Genomic DNA, 22,867 nt, shown 5'->3' on the forward strand with positions numbered 1-22,867 from the left:
AGACTACAACCTACTCTGGTTAATTCCATAGGATTAAGAAGAAAAAGAAAAAAAAAAAGGATATACCGGTAAAATATGAGGTTTCCACTAAAGTCCAGAACATATAAATCTACTCTTATTGGTATGACAAGTCTAGAATTGGAATATCCCTATCCAGATACTCTATCAGGGAATACACATGTCATAGGGGCTATAACCACTTGGGACCCTCCAGGAAGAAACAATTTACCAAATACTCAACACAACCGTGTAATATATGGACTTCCATTCATTTGGGTCAGTTAAGGCTAAATATATGGATGCCCACAGCTGCCCAAGTCAATAGAACTGATCGGTTGAGGCAGCTAGACGCACTGGGATCAGCTGTCTTTTGGAGAGTAAATGTCCTAATGGGACATACTGTAAGATTAAATGGCCTGTTCTTTGGATAAGCCATCAATGTGTGATTGAGGGAGGTCTAGTTATTTATTAGTTACATATAAATTTAAAGCATAATATTACCATAAAAGACTATGCTAATCTAATATAGCCCCTCACGCCATGCACATTACCACATTTTTCCTACTTTGCTGCATTCAATCTTCTAGTTTAAAGGGTAACTAAAGTGACATGTCAGGAGTTTTAATTAGTGAAGGTCCGAGCACTGAGACCCCCACCAATTGCTAAAATGAAGTGGCAGAAGCGCTCGGGTGAGCGCTGAGCCGCTTAGTTTCTGATCAGCTTTTCTCGGAAAGCCGAGCAATTGGTGTACGGAATCATAGACTCTCTATTGAGCCGTACACCAATTGCTCAGCTTTCCATTTCCGAGAAAGGCCGATCAGAAACGAAGCGGTTCAACGCTCACCCAAGCGTTTCTGACGCTTCCTTTTAGCGATTGGTGGAGGTCTCAGTGCTCGGACCCCCATTAATCATGACTTCCAACATGTAACTATGACACGTCAGAAGTTTTTTGAAAGTTTAGTTATCATTTAAGCTTGTGTCCTTCTAACTAAACCCAGGACTGGGACTTCTATAACAGCTTCTGTTTTTTACAGGTGGAGCCTCCTGTCCCTGTTCTCTCTCAGGCACCTATTTGTATTATTGTCTTTGATCAGACAGTGAGGCCTGTTAGGAGAGGAGACTGTGTGGTCAATGTGCCTGGACATGATGTCATTTGAATGACAGTTGTAGACAGAAAAGCATCACTTGGAGCAGAAGGGGCAATCACACTGGATAATCACTACAAACACGTCACATGGCATGTTCGCAATAAATGTAAACATTCTGTATTAGAGAATTCCCTGACATATCATTTTGACATGTTACAACATGATGGGTTCCAGGACCTCAGATCCCCAATGATGTCATAATTAAAGGGATCCAAGCATTTTGACTCTTATCATCTCAATCTCATATCTTTGAATGCCAGCAAATTAAAATGTGTTATTGACTTTTGCAGCAGTTGCAACATTGAAATTAATGTATATGTAATGTTTTTGTGTTCCCCCAAATCTATAGGTTAATCAGAGCCAAGGAGGTCAAGCCGGGAACACCTGCTGGGAAGACTTCGATGAGAGTATTATGGGGTCTCTGAACCAAAACCAAATAAATATTCTGTCCAAATGGCTACATTTTGAAAACACCTTAAAATAAAAAATAGAATGGGATAACATGCTGAATCCAGGATGCCTGCTGGTATACACCTAGAGCTTTCTTAGAAACCCAAGCTTTAGGTAAATTACTGCTTTGGATATGTATGTGTATATCATTGTGCCTATGAGACTTCTTGGTCTGACATACAGTTGCAATTGAAATAAGGTGATTTCAAGGAATTCCAATTTGCTGTCTCTGTATTATTCTATATAACATCTTTTTATATAATTGTTTTCAGCTATCAACTATTTCCCATTCACTACAGTTAATAAACTGACTCGTAGAACCAGCTGAGGTCTGTGTAAATAGCACAGCTGCTGACTTTCTAGCATCCATTGCTTGCATTATGCTTTGTTAATGTTGCCTTATCTCTTAAAGAAGTTCCTAAAAAGCATTTTCCGTGAGAACAAAGCAGCGGGGAGAGGCAGTATATGTATTATGATTTACATATACTAGAATGCAATCTCCTCATTGCACTATGGGATATACTTATGAACTTTTCTATACCAATTTTATTTGCGTAAAAAAAAGCTGCATCGGCAAAAAAGTCATAATTTGCGGTGAAAAAATTTACTTTTGTGACCTTTCCGCCGCTTATGTAATTTTTTGATAAAGTGTATAGAGCTTAGCAGAAGGGGAGAGGGCACCGGCAGCATGACAACTTTACCAAAATTTAGCCGGAAACTGTCTTAAATGATGGTGCATATCTACGCCAGCTTATGGCCGACATAGATTTTACTTTCTGGTACATGGATGGCCGGAGATGCACCTAACTTATTAAGAGCCGTGCGCCTCTTATTATATTAGGCACATTTTACTCAAACTTTCCTTATATTAAGTCCGGCGTAGGAAACACCAGTTATAAAAAAATCCCCCCTTATATATTTAATACATTTGATTTGTATGTCTTCTTCTTATGTTTTATAAGCCAGACTTAATAGAAAGATAGCTGGAGTAAGATGCACCTAATATATTAAGAGGCGCATCTCAGGCTGTCAATGCAAATCTTTGTCAGCTACGAGATGGTGTCGATTTCCGCTATATTTTATGCCAGCTTCTGGCGTAAATTAAAGTAAATTTGGTGTGCAGTGGCAGATCTTGCCCCTTTCAAAAAGTTGTGCCCACTAATCAGAATGTGGAGTGGGCAAAGTAAATGAATGAAAATTGGAATTTTGTTCCCGGCAAATTGCTACTTTTTATGTATTTGCAAATTTCTACGCAAGGAAACTGATGTAGAAAAGTTAATGAATTTCACCCATAGAATATATATAACCGTGTACTAAACACTATAATATACTGCAGGACCAGCTGGGATACTGAGCGACGCATGCACAGTGTTCATAGCCACTCAGTCATGAACACTAGAGGGCGCACTATTTAAATCTATTAAGTTACTTTAAAACGGTAGTTGCCAGCTACTGTGGTGTGTACCCTCAACTTAGCCTTATACCTTATTTTACCAGTGCCTGTGATTACCTGTGTTTAACCCCACATTTTACTGACAATGCTATCTGTTTTACCCCTCTGTACCTTAACTGGATTTCTACCTACTATGTTTATTGACCACAGCAAGTTTTCTAACTATTCTACATAGGAATCTGTGCCCTGCTGTAATGCGTTTGGCTTCTAATTTATCTCTGCTTTGCACCTGGATAGTCTTGTGACCACCATTATATTCTTCCCTTTCGTGTTGTATCTGGCTTTACCATTTTGACCCTGCTTGTCAACTACAAGATTATTTCTTGCTACCAGCAACTAACTGCTTCTTCAGGTTTCCATCCCTGGTTTCTGTATAATTGATTCAGAAAAATAAAGCATATTGCCATCTTCAGCTTTTATCATACATCCACAGAATATACTATAAATTCCTGTTAGGTGTTAGTCCAACATTTGGGACTCTCATCTATTGGTAGAATGAAGGTTCTGCGTCCCGTCTTCACCAATCCAATTTGCAGATGTTGTAGCGTCTGTAGAGCTCAATAGAGAGGTTACTTGTCTTGTGCGCAGACCTCTCTATTGAAGTCTGTGGGACTTACGTATACTAGTATGTCTATGTGAAGTCTATGGGAGAAACCAAGCAAGCATTCCTGTGGAGAATGTTGGCGGCCGCAGGCTGCCAATAACAGAAAGAGTGGATCCCCATTTACTCAATAGGTGAAGATCCCAGTGGTGGGATCCACACCAATTAGGCTTTTATGGCATATCCTGTGGATTGTACAGATGACCAAAAAAAACTCTCCTTGGAACAGATTATTTACAATATTATAAGTAAACAATTCCAGACACAATTTTTTTTTACAATATTCATGTAATGGAGCAACTCACCTGGACACTGTGAGGAGCAGCTAACTTTCTGCATGGATGACCCTACACAGAAAGTGCCACCATTAAGAGGTGTTGGGTTAGTGCAGGTCCTGGAACGTTTCTGGACTCCACGGCCACAGCTCACACTACACGCTGACCATTCTAGCCACGATGACCATCCTCCATTCACTAAAGATAAGAAAGAAACATATTTTGTTTGCACTGGATTCCAACAAATACAAAGTTAAATGGAAAGTTTGCTATTGTTTAGCTACACAAGTATTTCTATGAATTCATTAGAACCCAAATACATCCCCGATACTTCAGTAACCTTTCCTGTTGCTATATAAAATGTTGACATTTTATGAAGTAAAAATGTAACTACAGTAGTTTATTCAACATCTGAAATGGTGTCCTTTTCTTATTTCTTCGGATGTTTTTTCACACATGATGAAATTATGATACACAATGGAAGCACATTGGAGATACAGTTTTGTTGTCAATTATTTTTGTTAGAACAAAAGAGGTGTAAAACAAAGTAGTATAATAGTTGCACGGTCTTATTATTAGTAACATTTACAGATTATTGTTTAGGCAACAATGTAAATAGTTTATTCAATCACTGAATTAGTGGCAAATATGTCTCAAAAAGAACCAGACTAGAACAGTGGTTCTGTAGAAATTGAACTTGAAATAGTAAAAAATCATTGAGTGAAGTTGAGGTCAAACAGGGTTAACAGAACAACACTGTACATGTGTTCAAATATCATATCGTAAGGCTTCGTTCTGCACCAAGGTCCCTTTCCGACGTCCCGTCGGAGCTTTCCATCGGAACGGGACCCTGACTGACACAAAGGATTTCAATGGTGATGGATCCGGTGCCAATGATTTCCATTTGTCTCAGTTGTGAAAGGGTTCCGTAGTTTTGACGGAATCAATACCGTAGTCGACTACGCTATTGATTCCGTTTAGTTCCCTTTGGTTTCCGTTTGTGTCAGTCAGGGCTCCGTTCCGACAGAAAGCTCAGATGGAACATCGGAACGGAGCCCTAGCACAGATGTGAACGAAGCCTTAGAAGTAGGGTTGAGAGGTTAGAATGGTTATTTATTATCCCACAGGACAGAGACTGGAAGTCCCCGTTTTATGCTTAAATTGCTTTCACCAGCCCCACCACAATTGAAGGATCAGCTTTATTATTTCCCAATGTATATTAGTTCATTCAATAATATTTCTTTACATTTTTGGTGCTTTTGTATGAAGCATCATTTACTATTACTTGACAGCCTGTTATTTGAAGCAGTACTATCTAATCATAGGCTTTATATATTGGTAACGAATCACTGTGTGCAGCGTCTATTACGAACGCTGCATAATAACCAAGCACTCGTGCAGGCGGAGGCTGTCAGCCGTATCGACCTCTCCTGTCTATCACTAGCAGCGTATATGCTTTCTGAGGAGGCTGTCAGCCGTATCCACCTCTCCTGTATATCACTAGCAGTGTGTATGCTTTTTGCCACCCTGTGCTTGGGAAATAATATTGTGCCAGCTACTATCTGGCCCTCGTGGCAGTATTTACTGTCGCTAACCTACTATAGCTATGTACCGACGCGTGTTTCGCCGAGTAACCTTTAGCTTTTTCTGGGGGCACGGACGCCTTGTTTTCGTCGTCATTTATTGGTTCTTGATTGACACCTCCTTCAGCCTATTGGTCTGGTAAGTTTTTTATTAATACAGATATTATCAAGTCAAGATTTAAGCATGGGAGGGAACAGATTGTCTATTTAGCATCTCAGCTAAAAGAAACAAAGTAAGTAATTTAAATTGCCTTTGAGTAAGAGAGGATGGTTTAAGATGGAGTAAGGGTGTGTTCACATCAGCGTTCGGTTTCCGTTGATGGGTTCCATCAGACCTTTCTGAAAGATTCCATTTGCATTTCCATTGATTTCAATGGTACTGCTTCCGTTGCTAATGGTTTCCGTTTGTCTCCGTTACGTAAGTTTTCAGTTTTTTAATGGAATCAATAGCGCAGTCGAAAAAATTTAAACCTTAAGGAACGGAGACAAGCAGAAGGGAGTGGAAAACTCCCAATCACAGCCACCAGTAAGAAGATTACCTTCACCTCAATTTACGAAATATGCCTCTCTAATGGGCCAAAGAATAAAAGATTTGTGGGAGTGGTCCTTTAAGTTATTTTATTATTCTCTTACAGAACATGAAAATCAATCACTGTAAGGACCCTATCCTTATGGCATAATATACAGATATGATAAAGATTAATCATGGTATGAAGAACAATGTTTTATTTATTTGAAATCACATTTTTTTTTTAGGTCCCATGATGTTATCTTTACACTGTCCTTTATATAATTTACAATGATAGGGTCTAGTTTTGGTGAGAACCCCTCTGAGCTCTATTTTAGTATAGAGTGTGTTTTCATGTCCAACAATATACCAGCTTGTGACTGGGAATATGGGGCTGATTGTATAAATACTCCGTCGTCTACTAGTATGAGGAAGAGATATGTGTATGTAATGAGTTCAATTATTGAATATGTCAGCAACTTACGTTACTTACATATACAAACATACATTAAAGTATGTGCACATGCACACTGGAACTATGCCCACAGCTTTGCCCTTGTCCAATATGAAGCTAGCAGTCAGCACAAGCACTTTGGGTTGTGGGCATTCACATAAGGAAAACGCTGACAAACATATACATATACCAATGTTAATTTATGATATGGGGTTTCTAGAAGTGGTGAGATCCAATTAAGCCATGTCACATCGGTGAAAAAATATAATTGTTTTTGTGTTTTTTTTTATGTACTTTTTGGAGTATCTTCGATACACTGGATTACAGGAGATTGCAGATAGAGTCCATCTCACAACTGTATTCTGAATAAATATTATTTCCTCATGACTTTTTTACCTTACACATTTAGTCAGACTCTTTTACTGCCCAATATCTTTGACAGCCATTGTATTCACAAGTATCTTGACATTTCTGCTACAAGAAACACATATTTCAGCCACAATCAATAGTTTCAGCCAGTGAACTTTTCATTTGGTCCTTCCTGGCTACAAGCTTACAGCTTGCTGAGGACTGACTGACGGTACTGACCTGCCGGGAATTCTAAGGTTAGCACCTCAATTTTTTTTTTATAAAGGAGTCGCTCTCATGAAACTCTGAACTACCACTCACAGCTAAAGAAAGAGCCTGCTCAGCTTCAGAGAGCTGTAGTATGTGTTCAATTGTTAGTTGCAGTCATGGGTCAATTCATATTACTTATATATATTTATATATGTATATATATATATATATATATATATATATATATATACACACACACACACATACATACATACATACATACATATACGCACACACGCCACGCCTATATGAGCTTGTTGGACATCCTGTTTCAAAACCATGGTTATTTTAAGGGTGTTTTCACATGTTTCAGTTTTGCCACAGTTTTTACAGCGCGGCTGAAAGAATGCAAAATCGTGGCAAATCGCAGTAAAAAAGTGCACAGCAAAAAAATGTGGCAAAACCGCACTGTGTGAATACACCCTTATGAGTTTAGACCCTATTTTTGCAGCTATAACAACCTCCACTATTCTGGGAAGGATTTCCACAAGATTTTGGAGTGTGTCTTTTGGAATTTGTGCCTAATCAGCCAATACAGCATTTGCGGGTTCAGTTACTGATGTTGGACAAGGTCTGGCTTAGAATCGGTGTTCCAATTTATTCCCAACATTTTTCATGGAGTTGATGTCAGAGCTCTGTGCAGGCCACTTGACTTTAGCTACACCAACACCATCACACCATCTCTTTATGGACCTCGCTTTGTGTACAGGGGCACAAACATTCTGGAACAGGAAAGGGTCTCCTCTAAACTGTTGCCACCAAGCTGAAGGCATACAATTGTCTAAAATGTTTTTGTATGCTGTAGCCTTAACATTACCTTTCACTGAAAATAAGGGGCCTAGCACAAACCCTGAAAAATAAATTCCAAAAAACGATATCTCCTCCACCAGCAAATTTTACAGTAGGCACAATGAATTCCAGTAAGTAACATTCTCCTGACAATCATCCATCAAACTGCCACATATTGATACATGATTCATCACTACAGAGAACACGTCTCCACTGGCTCACTGCTTTACACCACTCCAGCGGGCGCTTGGCATATGACCATATAACCCTTTTAATGAAGTCCCAAATGTGCTGATGTCACTTCCAGAGGCAGTTTGGAACTTTGTTGTGAATGATGCAACAGATGATAGGAGATTTTATGTACCATGTGCTTCATCACTTGGTAGACCTGCTGTGTGACTGACCTGTTATTACTCCTAGATGCTTCCGCTTCACAATAGAATCACTTATAGTTGACCTGGGAAGATTTAGAAATTTCACAAACTGACTTGTGGCAAAGGTGGCATCCTACAATATAACAGTGCCAAGTCATTAAACTCTTCAGTATGACTCATACTATTAGTAGTTTGTCTTTAGAGATTGCATGGCTGTGTGCTTGATTTTATTCACCCATTTGCAATAAGTGTGGCTGAAACACCTGAACTCAATAATTAGACGGGATGTACAGTACAATTTTCTAGACGTTTTGTGTATATTTTGCTAAATGTCAGTTTACTGGAAAAGACAATAATGATTAGAAGTGTTCGGGTAAGGCTGGGTTCACACACACTATTTACGGACGTAATTCGGGCGTTTTAGCCCCGAATTACGTCTGAAAATGCGTCTCAAAAGTGTCGGCAAACATCTGCCTATTCATTTGAATGGGTCTTACGATGTTCTGTGCCAACGGTCATTTTTTATTTCAAAAGGCGGCGCGTAAAAAAGACGCCCGCGTCAAAGAAGTGCCTGTCACTTCTTCAGACGTAAATGGAGCCGTTTTCCATGGACTTCATGGAAAACCAGCTCCAATTACGTCCGTAATGGACGCAGCAAAAGACGCCTGCACATGCCATTACGTCTGAAATTACGGTGCTGTTTTCTCCTGAAAACAGCACCATAATTTCAGCCGTAACGGACGTTGCCGTGTGAACATACCCTAAGAGAAAAATAACAACCTGCAACTAGATAGATTGAAGTAATCAAAGAAATCTCAAGCAGTAGATTTGACCAGAAAACAGTACTTAACTCCTTAACGCCGAAGGACGGATACATCTGTCCTCAGCAGCTGCTAGTTCATGCAGGATGACGGATATATCCGTCCTGTGATGGTGCGGGTACTGCCACTGTACCCACACTATCAGCGGCAGGAGCACGGCTGTTATACACAGCCTGGCTCCTGCTGCAACTGCCGGAATCGAAGCGCGCTCCGATTCCGGCAGTTTAACCCATTAAATGCCGCTGTCAATAGTTACAGCGGCACCTAAGGTGTTTGACAGAGGGAGGGAGCTCCCTCTGTCACCCGATCGGCGCCCCCGCAAACAAATCGCGGGACGCCGTTTCCATGACAGCCAGGGGCCTAACAAAGACCCCCAGGTCTGTCTTCAGCATCTGCCTGTTAGGCGATGCTGGAGGCATGACCTATTAGATTGCCTGTCAGTTTTACACTGACAGGCAATAATGCTTTGGTATACTAAGTATACCAAAGCATTATATATGCGATCAACAGATCGCATAGTGAAGTCCCCTGGTGGGACTTAAGAAAAAAAGGTCAATCAGTTAAATAAAGTTTGTGAAAAAAAAAAAAAATTACAGTCAAAGTCAAATAAAACTTTTTGCCAAAAAGTGGTTTGATTTAGTAAAAGTGTCAAAACAAATCACACATACACATATATGGTATCCCCACGATCGTCACACCTTACCAATAAAATGAACATATTAATTAAACCGCCGGATGAACGGCGTCCAAAGAAAACGCAAAAAACAACGGCAAAATTCTCTCTTTTCTCCCATTCCCCCCATAAAAAAATAAAATAAAAGTTAATCTATAAGTCCTATGTACCCCAAAATAGTACTAATAAAAACTACACATTGTCCCGCAAAAATCAAGCCCACATACGGCCACATCGACGGAAAAATAAAAAAATTAAGGCTTTTGGAATGCGGCGATGCAAAAACAAGTATTTTTTTTCTAAAAGGGTTTTTATTGTGCAAACGTAAAAAAAACATATAAAACCTTTACATATTTGGTATCCCCGTAATCGTGCCAACCCATAGAATAAAGTTAACATGTTATTTACGCTGCATAGTAAATGGCGTAAATTTATAACGTGAAAATTAATGCTGGAATAGCTGCTTATTTTCAATTCTCTCCTAAAATAAAGTTAATCAATATGTTATAAGCATCTAAAAATGGTACAATTACAAAATACAACTCGTCCCGCAAAAAACAAGCCCTTATACGGCTATGTCGACGGAATAAAAAAAAAGTTACGACTCTTGGAATGCGACCGTGGAAAAACAAAAAATAATCCTTGGTCATTAACGTGCAAAATGGCCCAGTCATTAAGAGGTTAAAGGTGTTAGCCACTTTATTTATTTTTTTCTAAATGTGCTGGAAAGAGCACATAAAGTCTCTAGCTAATATAATGTTGTTAGAAAATCAGCGCCAATGTTTTGAAGTGTATAGTGTCAGCCCATTGTTCTTTCAATCTTCTTCACGGACTGTACGGCGATCTGGTCTCAACATGGCCACTGATGGAGGAGCATGTAACCAAACTCGAACATTAGTGGCCTCCATTAAATAACACTGCACCTCGTGCCCTGCCATGCGCTGTTTTGTTCAATGGAGGCCGCTGAAGGACCAGTCTGGTCAGCGGTAGAATGTAGCATTAGATGGTGGCCATTGAAAGGAAGGGCCAACCATGTAATGTATAGATAGGCTGGGTTCGTAAGGGCAGGAGCTGCATTCATAGAGCAGCTGCATGAAGGAAATTAAGGGATTTGCATCTCTATAATGGAAAACCAGACCGCCAACCTCTATAAAGATATATTATGAAATAAATTAGCAGAGAATTTGGATCTATTTAAGTAACAAAAGAACTAAATGTGTTTGAAGGTGAATATTCATTTTAACATTTCACTTTGTATGTGCAAAGACCTCTGCCAAATCTTGTGCAGCAAGAACCCTAAATGCATATCAGTTCAAGGTATCAAAGCATATCACTCGAAGAACAGCAGTAGGTATAACCATATGAACTATAGGGTAGACACAATTTGTAAACAATTTTTGAGTTTCTTGGCTAGTATATTCCCAAAGATTATGGTTATGCAGGTGTCTGGAAGAACAAGTAGAAGAAAATGATCTCATTCAAACCGAAAAAGTTTTGGGAAATTTCACATCTTCACAATGGTTTGAATGTGGGAGATAATACTTACAAGTCAACACTGCTGTGAGTTGTAAATGTAACCAGGGTGTTGTGATGATTGACAGCTTCTTTTTAAATGTCCCTCTGTCAGAGCTGGAATTGTAAAGAATGACGCACATGTGATGCGGACAAGCCAGGATTGCTCAGTATGATGCTGGTTCATGGAGTTACTCAGATTTAGGGTCTGTCTGCACGTTGCTTGCACATACTTTTGCCTGATGCAGGCACCACTGGGTTGAATTGTAGCTGCAGAAAGGTAAGAGGGTAGTGAAGTGGATTCTAAAATCCCTCAAGCCTTCACACAGTGGGATACAGGGTAAATCATATTGATCATATGGAATTGTGGTTCAGGTATTTTTGGATTTCTCCACCGCATGCTGGTTTCTATTACAAGCAAGCATCATGCGTAACATTGTGGTAATTGTAGCAATTAATAGAATAACAGAATCTGAACTTCTTGTTCCATGGCTAATTCCCTTCCTGCAAGTCACAGCAGTTAATTGACAGAAGAGCCGTTAAAGGGAAAAAAATACATGGTCAATGAATTCTACAGTTCAGGCTTGTCCTTTGATTTTCAACATGCCTATCTTATATGTGACATATTGTATCCCCTACTAAATTATGAAAATATTACAAGTCGACACGAATGTCAAAAGCTTAACACCCTCCAGCGGATGCAGAATATGTTTGAGAAGAAAAGGTGGAAAGATGAATATGATGCTGCTTCATCCACCTCAAAAAAAGGGTTATTCACCAGCTGTGGTGAGTATCGTAAGTCTATGTTAATAAATATGGTGGAACTGATTTGCAAGGTTCAAGAGCCACAGTGGATCTGAGTGATGCACATATGAAGAGTTGAGATGAAGAGGATTTCTCATAACTGCTGCCGAACCTATTTTACATAGCTTGATGCCCACCATCTACTTGTTGAAGTTCCCCCTGAAGGGAAAGTAAAGCTTGGGCTGGGGAGGATGCAGAGAAGTACATGAAGTGAGTAAAGGATAAGGGGATCCTGCATTGGAATATGTATAGTAAGTGAAGCAGAGAGTTGCCTATTCTGTATGAACTCCACTGGTTTGGCCAAGAACATATGTAATATTTAGATGAAATAAATGGTTTATATATCAGTGGTCCCATACCAGTGGTATGCAACTAGCATATAAAACATTGTTGCCAAGAACCTTTGACCCAGAAACATAATTCTTTAATGTAATAAAGTTGTTTTACACAACAACTGAACTTAGAGAAAGAGAGAGGTCCTAGTCACGTGGTGATTTTGTTATATGGCAGCATACTATAATGTGCCATTCCTTGTGTTCTCCTTACTAATACCATTATTAGGTTAAAACTGTTAAAAACATTCTAGGTCAATTCTTACATTTACTTATTAATCTTAAAATCGTTGTCTTATTATGTCCCATGCCTTGCCCTTGGCCACATGTGAGACATCAGTGGCCAGTGGTCCACACAAGCTCTACAGACTTTAAGCAGAGCAGTACATAACCAATCTGGCGGTACTGGTTGCCCCAGATAATATACAACATTCTCATCTTCAATATTTCAGACACATTGTAACATAGAACAGTGCCAATCTGGATGGTATAATACCAATTTGTGTAAAATAGGCATTACCGCTTAAATCACTTTGTTTGCTTTAATCTGTGATTGAAGAGATGACGAGTGAAAGCCTTTAGCTCCCAAGGCTTGCAGACCTGCTGCCAAATTTGACACTAAAATATTTATCTGCAAATATACTTGCAGTTTCACATGTTCCTATTTAACCATGTCGTGTCTCCTCTTTCTCTGAGTTGAATTTGGCTTCTGTCTTTCAAGGTGAAGTCTGGCTCACAAAGAAAAAAGACTGGGACCACTGACCATGGCTGTCATCAGAATTGTCAAGGTCCCATAAAGTTTGTGAAGCTCTGCATCTTGGCTAAGTGCTGTGACCCTTCGTCTACTGTCGGCTGTTTCCACCTTCACTCTGTCAGTTTGGCCAAGTAATGCAGATAGCAACTAGGGAGGCTGAATGTTTAGCTCCTGCCTCTTTGTTCTACTGATCATGGGTGTTTCAGCTGTCACCTCTGATATACATTTCTTACATCTTTATGAGATGTTAGAATTGTTTTGAAATCACAATGACCCCCTCACAGACATGTAATTTGGAGGACATTACTCTGTTCTTATATTAAGCCTCTCACATATACATTTCTCAGAGATCTAGCTTGAAAGAATTCTTAACTCCTTTAACGCCGCAGCCATTTTCATTTTTTCGTTTTTGTTTTTTCATCCATGCATTCCAAAATCCATAACTTTTGACATTTTTTTTGTTGACATATCGGCATGAGGGCTTGTTTTTACTTAAATGTATCATATAATGTTCTGGAAAACTGGAAAATATATATATCTGTGGCTTTGAATAGGAAAAAAAAGCTATTTCTTCATGTTTTTTGGATTTCATTTTCGTGGCGTTCACTGTGCCGTAAAAACGTCACTGGGATACCAAATTTATGTAGTTTTTTTTATATTTTGCTACTTTTACAAAGAAAAAAACTATTTCTTAAAAAAAAACTAATTGTATCAGCATATTCTGAGAGCCATTACTTTTTTTTTTTTTTTTACTTTTCTGTCTATTGAGGATTCAAAGGGCTTGTTTTTGGGAGCTGTTGTGTTTATTGGTATCATTTTGGGATACATTTGACTTTTTGATAATTTTTTTATTCCATTACTTTGGGGAGCTAAAGTGACCAAAAAATTGCAGCATTCACCGTGTGGGTTAAATATCATAATATTAGAATAGTTCTGACCTTTATGGACGCAGTGACGCCAATTATGTTATTTATTTATTTCTTTACACTACTTTAGGTGAAAAATGGTAAAAAGGTTAAAGGGTTTTTCTATACTCCCCTTGGCAGCCGTGACGTACAGTTACAGTATGTGTCGTCAATACCCCTCATAAAATTCTGTGCAGTTAAATTTCATAATACACCATTAAGCCATAACATTAAAACCACTGAAAGGTGACGTAAGCAACATTGATTATCTTGTTAAAATGGCACCTGTCAAGAAGTGGGGTATATTAGGCAGCAAGTGAACAGTCAATTTTTTAAGTTGATGTGTTGGAAGCAGGAAAAATGGGCAAATGTAAAGATATGAGCGACTTTGACAATAGCCAAATTGTGATGACTAGACGATTAGGTCAATATATCTCCAAAACGACAGGTCTTGTGGGGTGTTTTGAGTATATAATTATTAATATCTACCAAAAGAAGTCAAAGTGACATGGTCATGGGCACCTATGGTTCATGGGGAGCAAAAGCTAGCCCTTCTGGTATGGTCCCACAGAAAAAACTACTGTAGCACAAATTGCTGAAAAGGTTAATGATGGCTATGAGGGAAAGGTGTCAGAACACAGTGCATCGCAGCTCTCTGCGTTTGGTGTTGTAACCGAAGACCGGTTAGAGTGCCCAAGCTAATCCCTGTACACCACCAAGGTACCTACAATAGGCACTTGAGCATCAGAACTGGATCATGGAGTGTTGGAAGAAAGTGGCCTGGTTTGATCAATCACATTTTCTTTTATATCAAGTGGACCACCTGGGCTTACCTGGGAAAGAGATGGCACCAGGATGCACTATGGAAGAAAGGCAAGCCGACAGATGCAGTGTGATGCCACCTACCTAAATATTGTAGGAGATCAAGTACACCCCTTATGGCAATAGTATTCCCTAATGTCAGGGGCCTATTTCAGCAGGATAATTTGACCTGCCACACTACTAAAAATTTCAGAAATGGTTTGAGGAACATGACAACGTGTTCAAGGTGCTGCTTTGGCCTCCAAATTCTCAATCCGATCGTGCGTCTATCGGGTGTGCTGGGAAAAAGTCTAATCAATAGATGCCAAACCTTACAACTTACAGAACTTAAAGGATATGTTTCTAACGTCTTGTGGAGTCATGAATTGCTGGATAAGAGCTGTCTTGATGGCACTGGGGGACCTACATAATATTAGGCAGGAGGTTTTAATGTAATGGCTGAACAAATCTTGATAATCTCCTCCTCCTTTCATCTAGCCATAAAATTAAATTATTTAACTGTGGCTGTCTGAAGCCATCAATAGGTGGAGCTCAGGGTATCGATTTATATACAGCTCCCATTGAATTCAATCAGAGCTGTGCAGTAAAATTATTTTGCTACAAACTACTCCCCAGTGGTGTCTGTCGGCTGACAGAATTGTATTATTTTACTCTGGCTGTGTGGCTGCATCACCCAGTGTTAGGCCTCATTTACACGAGCGTATTATACGCGCGTGCGACGCGCGTGCTTTTCACGCGTGTCGTACGCACCTATAATAGTCTATGGGGCTGTTTAGACGCTCATTTGCCCGATCAGTTAAAATCATTCAGTCAGATTGTTTTACAACATGTAATGAGGTCAATTCAAGTCACTCACCATAAACCACAACTGTAGCTGAAGCACTTCGCCTCTTAGCAACAATATTGGATGCCATACATGTATAGTTTCCAGAATCAGACAAACGTGCGTGTCGTATGATAAGGTTGTGATCTGCCCTGGTGTCGACATTTTCGTCCTGCAGGGAGTCGATTGGTTCTTCATTTTTAAACCATTCAACCTGAAAACATAATAAGAAAAACAATATATTGAAAAATTCATGGCAAATTTATATACAATTTCAAGTGTCTCAAAAAGCACATTTCTTGGGAAGCAGAGTAATATCCCTGGTTATTGACACACGATATCTGACTTACCATGCCCGTTTAGGGTATGTGCACACGTAGTGACCAAAAACGTCTGAAAATCCAGAGCTGTTTTCAAGGGAAAACAGACCCTGCTTTTCAGACGTTTTTTGACCAGCATTTTTCGCTGCGTTTTTCGCGCCGTTTTCGCAGCGTTTTTTATGTCCGTTTTTGGAGCTGTTTTCATTGGAGTCTATTAGAAAACAGCTCCAAAAACGTCCAAAGAAGTGTCCTGCACTTCTTTTGACGAGGCTGTATTTTTACGCGTCGTCGTTTGACAGCTGTCAAACGACGACGCGTAAATAACAGGTCGTCTGCACAGTACGTCGGCAAACCCATTCAAATGAATGGGCAGATGTTTGCCGACATATTGTAGCCGTATTTTCGCCTCGTTTACGTCTGAAAATAGGTCGTGTGAACCCAGCCTTAGCTGTGCAAACAATGTAATGTTCCAAAGAATAAAGGAGAAAAAACAGCTACAGACACCTTTGCTACCACTTATCTTGGGGAGACAACACAGTAATATGGGCCATGCCCTATAGATGTTACATTGTTGGTGGTCCAATAGAAATCAGTGGGATCTGATGAGAAAAATGTTCTGTCTATGGCCATGTTATTGTATAGCTACAAATGCCCAGGAAGACTCAATGCACAACTACAACAGTTATGCCTGGACCCAAAAGACTAGTTCCAATGTTTTTAAGTTGGGATATCATCCTTCAAAACTTACTCTTAGTAGACAAGATTTTTATGGTGTAGAACTAACATTCCCAATATTTGAATTATCAGTGATCATCAACGGATTGTTCTTTGCAAATCAGTTCTTTACATTTTAGTAAGGCTAAGTTTACACTAGCGTTAGTATGTGTTTACCCCTCTTCCGTCAGGGGAAGGGCGGATTGAAAGATTAAACGGAAAGCAACGGTTCTGTTGGAATTACCATTGATTTCAATGATAATTCTTTTGTCCCAGTTGCTTTCTGTTTTCTCCGTTCGCTAGGTTTCAGGTTTTGTTTTTTTTGACGGAAGCAAATGTGCAGCCTGCAGAACTTTTGATTCTGTGAAAAAAAACCCGGAAACCTAGCCAACGGAGACAGAGAGCAACTGAGACAAAAGAATTACTATTGAAATCAATGGTAATTCTAACAAAACCGTTACTTTCCGTTTAATATTTCGATCCGCTCTTCCTCTGACGGAAGAGAGGTAAATGTTTACTAACGGTAGTGTGAACTTAGCCTAAGGTACAAATTACATAAAGGTTGACATGTTCTATCGAGGCTTATAGCATCCATATAAACCCCTCAGCACAATATAGGTTTTTGAATAACATTCTGTATTTCTAATCACATTATAAACAATGGTCTACAGCAGAGGTTTCCAGCCTTTTTTATCCTTTTTAGGCTTCGTTCACATCTGCGCTAGGGTCCCGTTCCAATGTTCCGTCGGAGCTTTCCGTCGGAATGGGATCCTGACTGACACAAACGGAAACCAGATTTGATTGATTTCAATGGTGACAGATCCGGTGTCAATGGTTTCCGATTGTCTCAGCTGTGCAAGCGTTCCGTCGTTTTGACAGAATGAATAGCCTAGTCGACTACGGTACTGATTCCGTCAAAAACACGGAACCCTTGCACAACTGAGAAAAAACGGAAACCATTGGCACCGGATCCGTCACCATTGAAATCAATGGTGACGGAAACGGAAACCTTTGGTTTCTGTTTGTGTCAGTCAGGGTCCCGGTCCGATGGAAAGCTCAGACAGAACGTCGGAACGGGACCCTATCGCAGATGTGAACGAAGCCTTAGCTGAATAGCCTCATTCAATGTGCAATGAGTGGTGTTGGGCCAATCCACATTACATATATGTGATTCTACAAGTCATATGGTGCCAGTTTCCAGTAATATTATAATATCCCTGGTTTTATTGCAGCACAATAGGATCTGCAGCTTCCAATAGTGAAGAAACAACCACTTACTGAGGGCCTGAGAGGTAGTTGTAGCTTCTCAGATACACTGATATAAAGTTTGCTGAACAAATAACAGGTCGGGCTCAGAAATGTTCAATTCCCTTACCTTCCTGGCTCTATCATATTTCTACCACTGCAAGTTATATTATATCATTCATAGTTAGAAGTTTAAGGTGTTAGAGAAATATAGACTTAAAACAATGCAAGCTGTAACTGCAAATAAACCAATTTTGGAAGTGAAGGTATCACATATAGTATATATAGCTGGTCAATGCAGGGCAGATTGAAAGCCTGTCAAGGTCTTGATGATGCCTTATACTATACTGTTTTATGGCCCATTTTGTGGGAATGAAGATGTAATGCCCAATTTTTATAGCAGTCATCAATGTTAACAATTCCTATAACACTTTGGCATCGTTTCAACGGCATGTACAGTATCGGCATCTTAAACGTGTGAGGCTTTGAAGGGGCAGACGGAAAAGAAAGTTTGCAGTGTGCAGAAATGTCCACTTTTTGCATATCTGTGTTCGCCAACAAGTTGAAGATCCATTTATAATGATCTAGTATCTTAACAGTCTACTCCATTTAGCCATGTTGGATATTATAGCTGTGATTACTCTTACTTTCAATGGATTATAGGTATACATTTTACAGCACATTCCCTGTGGTTTTGTTAGAGTCAGAAGTGGAGAAAACCCATTACTCCTTCTAGACATCAAGACTTGTGGCATTGACACTCTCCTAGGTAAAGACTTCATGAAGCAGAACCGTAACTGACAGTTCGGTTTCCCAAGACATTAAGCTGTAGCTACAGGCCTCACTGCAAACACCTTTAAAATGGTCAACTTTCTACCAGCAATGGCCCACATCATTAAAATTAAAATAGCTTAGGGAGACAGCAGCCTGTTGACACCTGTCAAAAAAAAAAAAGTTTAATAACAAATTCAGCTCTGCTATATCTTTATGTGCATGTTCAGTTATAAACAAAATGAGGCCAGACAATAAAAGAGGAGCCACTTTACAGTTATGGATCCCGATCTTTATCACTAATGATTTACTTCAATAGGTTGAATTGTACATGAACAGTGACAGGTTATTTTGTAGTTGTGCTACTGACAAAACTTGACCACCAGCCAAGACCAGTTAAACTATTGTCAACCAAGCAAATTTTACTGATTTTCAGACATTGGTAATTATTTCATTACCAGACTAGAGTATGGTGAAGATAAAACGGGAAGTTGCCCAGGACCTCCACCACGCCATTTACCGCATGTGTGGACTAGGATAGAGCTGCAACAATGCTCAGTAGACCTAGCAGCAGGCCATGTATAATCTTGTGTATAATCTATAGTGAAGAAGAACACTATAAACTATTGACAATCATATAAACCATATGCCAATTTGACTGGCTATTCAGTGTACTTAAATGATATCACAATACCATAGATGTGATGTCAATAGTCCCAGCTGGATTGTAAGACAAAATACTAGCACATAATCTATCCTTTCCAAGGACTCTACAAAGGGCATGGGGACATTCATTGTGTGTGTAAGAAAGACATTCCAGACATTAATATAAGAAAGGGTTCTTTACAGTTAGAGTAGTCAGATTATGGAATGCCCTAGCCCAAGAGGTAGTAATGCCAAATACTATGTCAGCCTTTAAAAAAAAGGCTAGATAATTATTTACTGACAGATGGCATTGAGGGTTATAATTAATCTAGCAATGAATGACGGGTAATTTATTGAGAAAGGTGGAACATGAGGGACCTGTATCTTTTTTCAACCTACATATATATAGGAAACATCTTTACCTTTTGGCCACTGCCTGTTCTTTAGAAATTTAGTGGTGGTATTGTTGGGCACCACATAGGCCTGTTACATTAACACTGTATGGTGGTATTATTTAGGCACTATATTGAGGAATTTTGTTTCTTTTAGTGCTGTCAATACTCACATGAAATTAGTACTGGGAAATTTAATGGCAATGTGTGAAGGTTTAACTATACTTAGATCCCCCATCCTCCAACAAACCATTGTCCTAGTGCTCCAGTAAAGAGCCCCTTCTTAGAACATATGGTTGTCTATATTGTAGTTGTACATTTTTTATCTTATTCTGTAGCTTGTTTTTTTAATTTATTCCCCATTTCCCACAAGTTTTCAAACCTCAGTATCAACTGAGGTGATTTATTACCTTAGCTCAATACAAATCCCTTTGATTGAATTACTGGATACCTGTCCTCCTATCTATACTGGTCCCGTGATATCCTGCCTAAAAGAGAGTACACAGCTCCACTGCTATGAGCTTTCCCTTTAAATCCCCTGGGGATATGTGTGGTCCAATGCCTTCTTAACCCACTCTTTGGACATCACTCCAGTGCTTTACACTTTAAGTGGTTCATGTAAAAGTTTTGTTTTTTTCCTTTTTTTTTTCCTTTACGTTTTATGTGTGTTTTATTCTAGCAGTAGAAAATAAGAAAAATAAAACTTGCATACTATGCACCTCTCAAACAAAAAAATATATCTTTGTTACAACATCAGAAAATACAAAAAGCACAGACATTAATTAAGAACTATTAATAATGCACAAGTCCCAAACCCTGGTTGGCCTGAAACACAAACCACTCATGGAAAAACCAAATACAATTTTATTTCAAACACCCCTATCTTTGCCATGTGAAAAATACTATATTTTTCTGGTGGTTACTGTATTAACGGTGATTTCTGTTAACAGTTTTAATTCTTGAGCATAAGATGATTATTAGGGCTTATGTACATGGCAGAGCTCTGTGCACCGCACTACCATACAGGCTCTGTCTCACTTTGTGCATTTAATTGCAAAAAACGTCCATACATATGGAGATTGATGGAGCTCGGCACAATTTTTTTTGCGTCAGTATTGTACAGAATCCAACAGAAAAAAACTCTTTATGTCTACGAATAAAATCGGAGTTATACAGAAGTAAAGTGGAAAGCTCATGCACCTCTCTGGCAGCCGTATTGCTGCTCTGTACAATACAGAGCCATAATACGGCGTGTGCACGGGCCTCTTATTTAGAATGGAATCCAATCATCTGCTTGCAAATTAATTTGAGAATTATAAAAAATATATATGAGAATCATTGCTTTTATACCTAATGGCTGCAACATATATTATTCAGAATGGAATTGGTTCTAAAAGATATGACATTGTGTCTCAAAGTAAAAATATTAAATACAGCTCAGTGCGGGTAAATCCTTAAGAAACTACAGAAGACAAAGTCATTTCACAGCAGGAGGCTCCAGATCTAAGTCACATGTAACCATTATATATGAAAAATATAAAGAACATGTATGTTAAATTGCATTGTTTTGTTTAACCCATTCATGGGAAGCCCACTTATTCTTACTTTGCTGTGCAGCATCTGGACAGATTGTTAAAGCTTTGTACGCACATATATTTACATTTATGTAAAAGCACAGCTGTACTGTAGAAAGCCTCCATAAATTACAGCGGTGCAATACTGCTGATGGTATCTGCAAAATACATTTACAGAGAGCATTAAAGAGAATCTCAAAAAACCTAATCCCTTCTGGAAAAGAATAACGCAACCTGCCGCCCGTTGTTGCCACTAGAGAAGAATGAAACATTTTACCCACATAAACAGTACATTTATGTACACATAAATAACTCCCACAGTCATATAACAATACACAACATACCCACAAGCGCTCTTATATACACGTAAACACTCATGCAGTTTTACACAGTACCCACAAAACACATACTTAAGGGGGTTTTACACTGGACGATTATTGGGCAGTGAAGCGTGAACGCTCGTTGCCAATAATTGCCCTGTGTAAACAGGGCAGCGATCAGCAGATTAACGAGCAAATGATCGTTCATCTGCTGATCGTATCGTTTTAAAAAAAAGTAAAAGATTATTGTTGTCGGCAGCACATGTCCCTGTGTAAACAGGGAGACGCGTTGCCGACATGATAATAATGTATGAGGACGAGTGATCGAAGTAACGACCACTTAGCCATAGCTACTTGTGACAGGAGCAAACACGTGCCGATCAACGAGTCTCGTTGGTCGGCGCTCGCTGCACCGGCCAAAATTGACCGATGTAATAGGGCCTTTACACTTATGTACACGTACAGTACACATAATACACACACGGACTCATGTAGACACAATCAACAATACACTTACGTATACATACACAACACACATAAACTCATGTACACAACACATATTAATTAACACATATATGAAATACATTTTGCATACATATGCCTCTATAAGCCAGTCTCAAACATTCGTCTGCATGAGGCCATCCTTAGTCATCCGTATTTCATCCGTATATACAGAAGGTTGTCTGGAAATACGGTCCGTAATGCATCCGTATTTCATCGGTATATACAGATCCGTAAAAAATAGGGAGGATGCAAATGATATCACCAACGTGTTGCATAGCAATGTTTCCGTAAATACGGACATTTTACGTATGTACATCCGTAGCCGTCCGTATTTATGGAAGCGCCCATAGGCTTCTATGGGAGAGTCCATGCCTAATTACGGACAAGAATAGGACAGGTTCTATCATTTTTTCAGCACAGACACCCATCAGTAAAAATACTGAAAGGTGTCCGTGGCCAATAGAAATGAATGGGTTCGTAATTACGGATGAAATATACGGTCGACTCGTGTGCATGGGGCCTTAGTTGCCGTAAATCCGGCCAAAGACATTGTATTTTCCTAAACTGATCTCACCAATACAATATCTAAATAGTCTGCACAATAATCCCCCAGGGTCTAGCTAATGGGGGAAAAGAATCAAGCTGGTTGGAATCCAACTTGTCTATGGGATAAGTGGTCCAAA

General features: G+C 39.3%; 1 protein-coding gene across 2 annotated transcripts in view; it reads right to left on the reverse strand.

Moving 5' to 3' along the window:
- The window catches only part of UNC5D (unc-5 netrin receptor D), a 601,240-nt gene that overhangs the window by 213,051 nt on the left and 365,322 nt on the right, over window positions 1-22,867 (reverse strand). For both annotated transcript variants that reach the window (XM_075858460.1, XM_075858459.1), the window contains exons 5-6: window positions 15,733-15,913; window positions 3,958-4,125 (exon numbers count right to left, since the gene is read on the reverse strand). In XM_075858460.1, the coding sequence (XP_075714575.1) occupies window positions 3,958-4,125; window positions 15,733-15,913 (349 nt within the window). The remainder of the gene's footprint in view (window positions 1-3,957; window positions 4,126-15,732; window positions 15,914-22,867) is intronic.

The sequence above is a fragment of the Rhinoderma darwinii genome, chromosome 3 (assembly GCF_050947455.1).
Source record: "Rhinoderma darwinii isolate aRhiDar2 chromosome 3, aRhiDar2.hap1, whole genome shotgun sequence".
Lineage (NCBI taxonomy): Eukaryota > Metazoa > Chordata > Amphibia > Anura > Rhinodermatidae > Rhinoderma > Rhinoderma darwinii.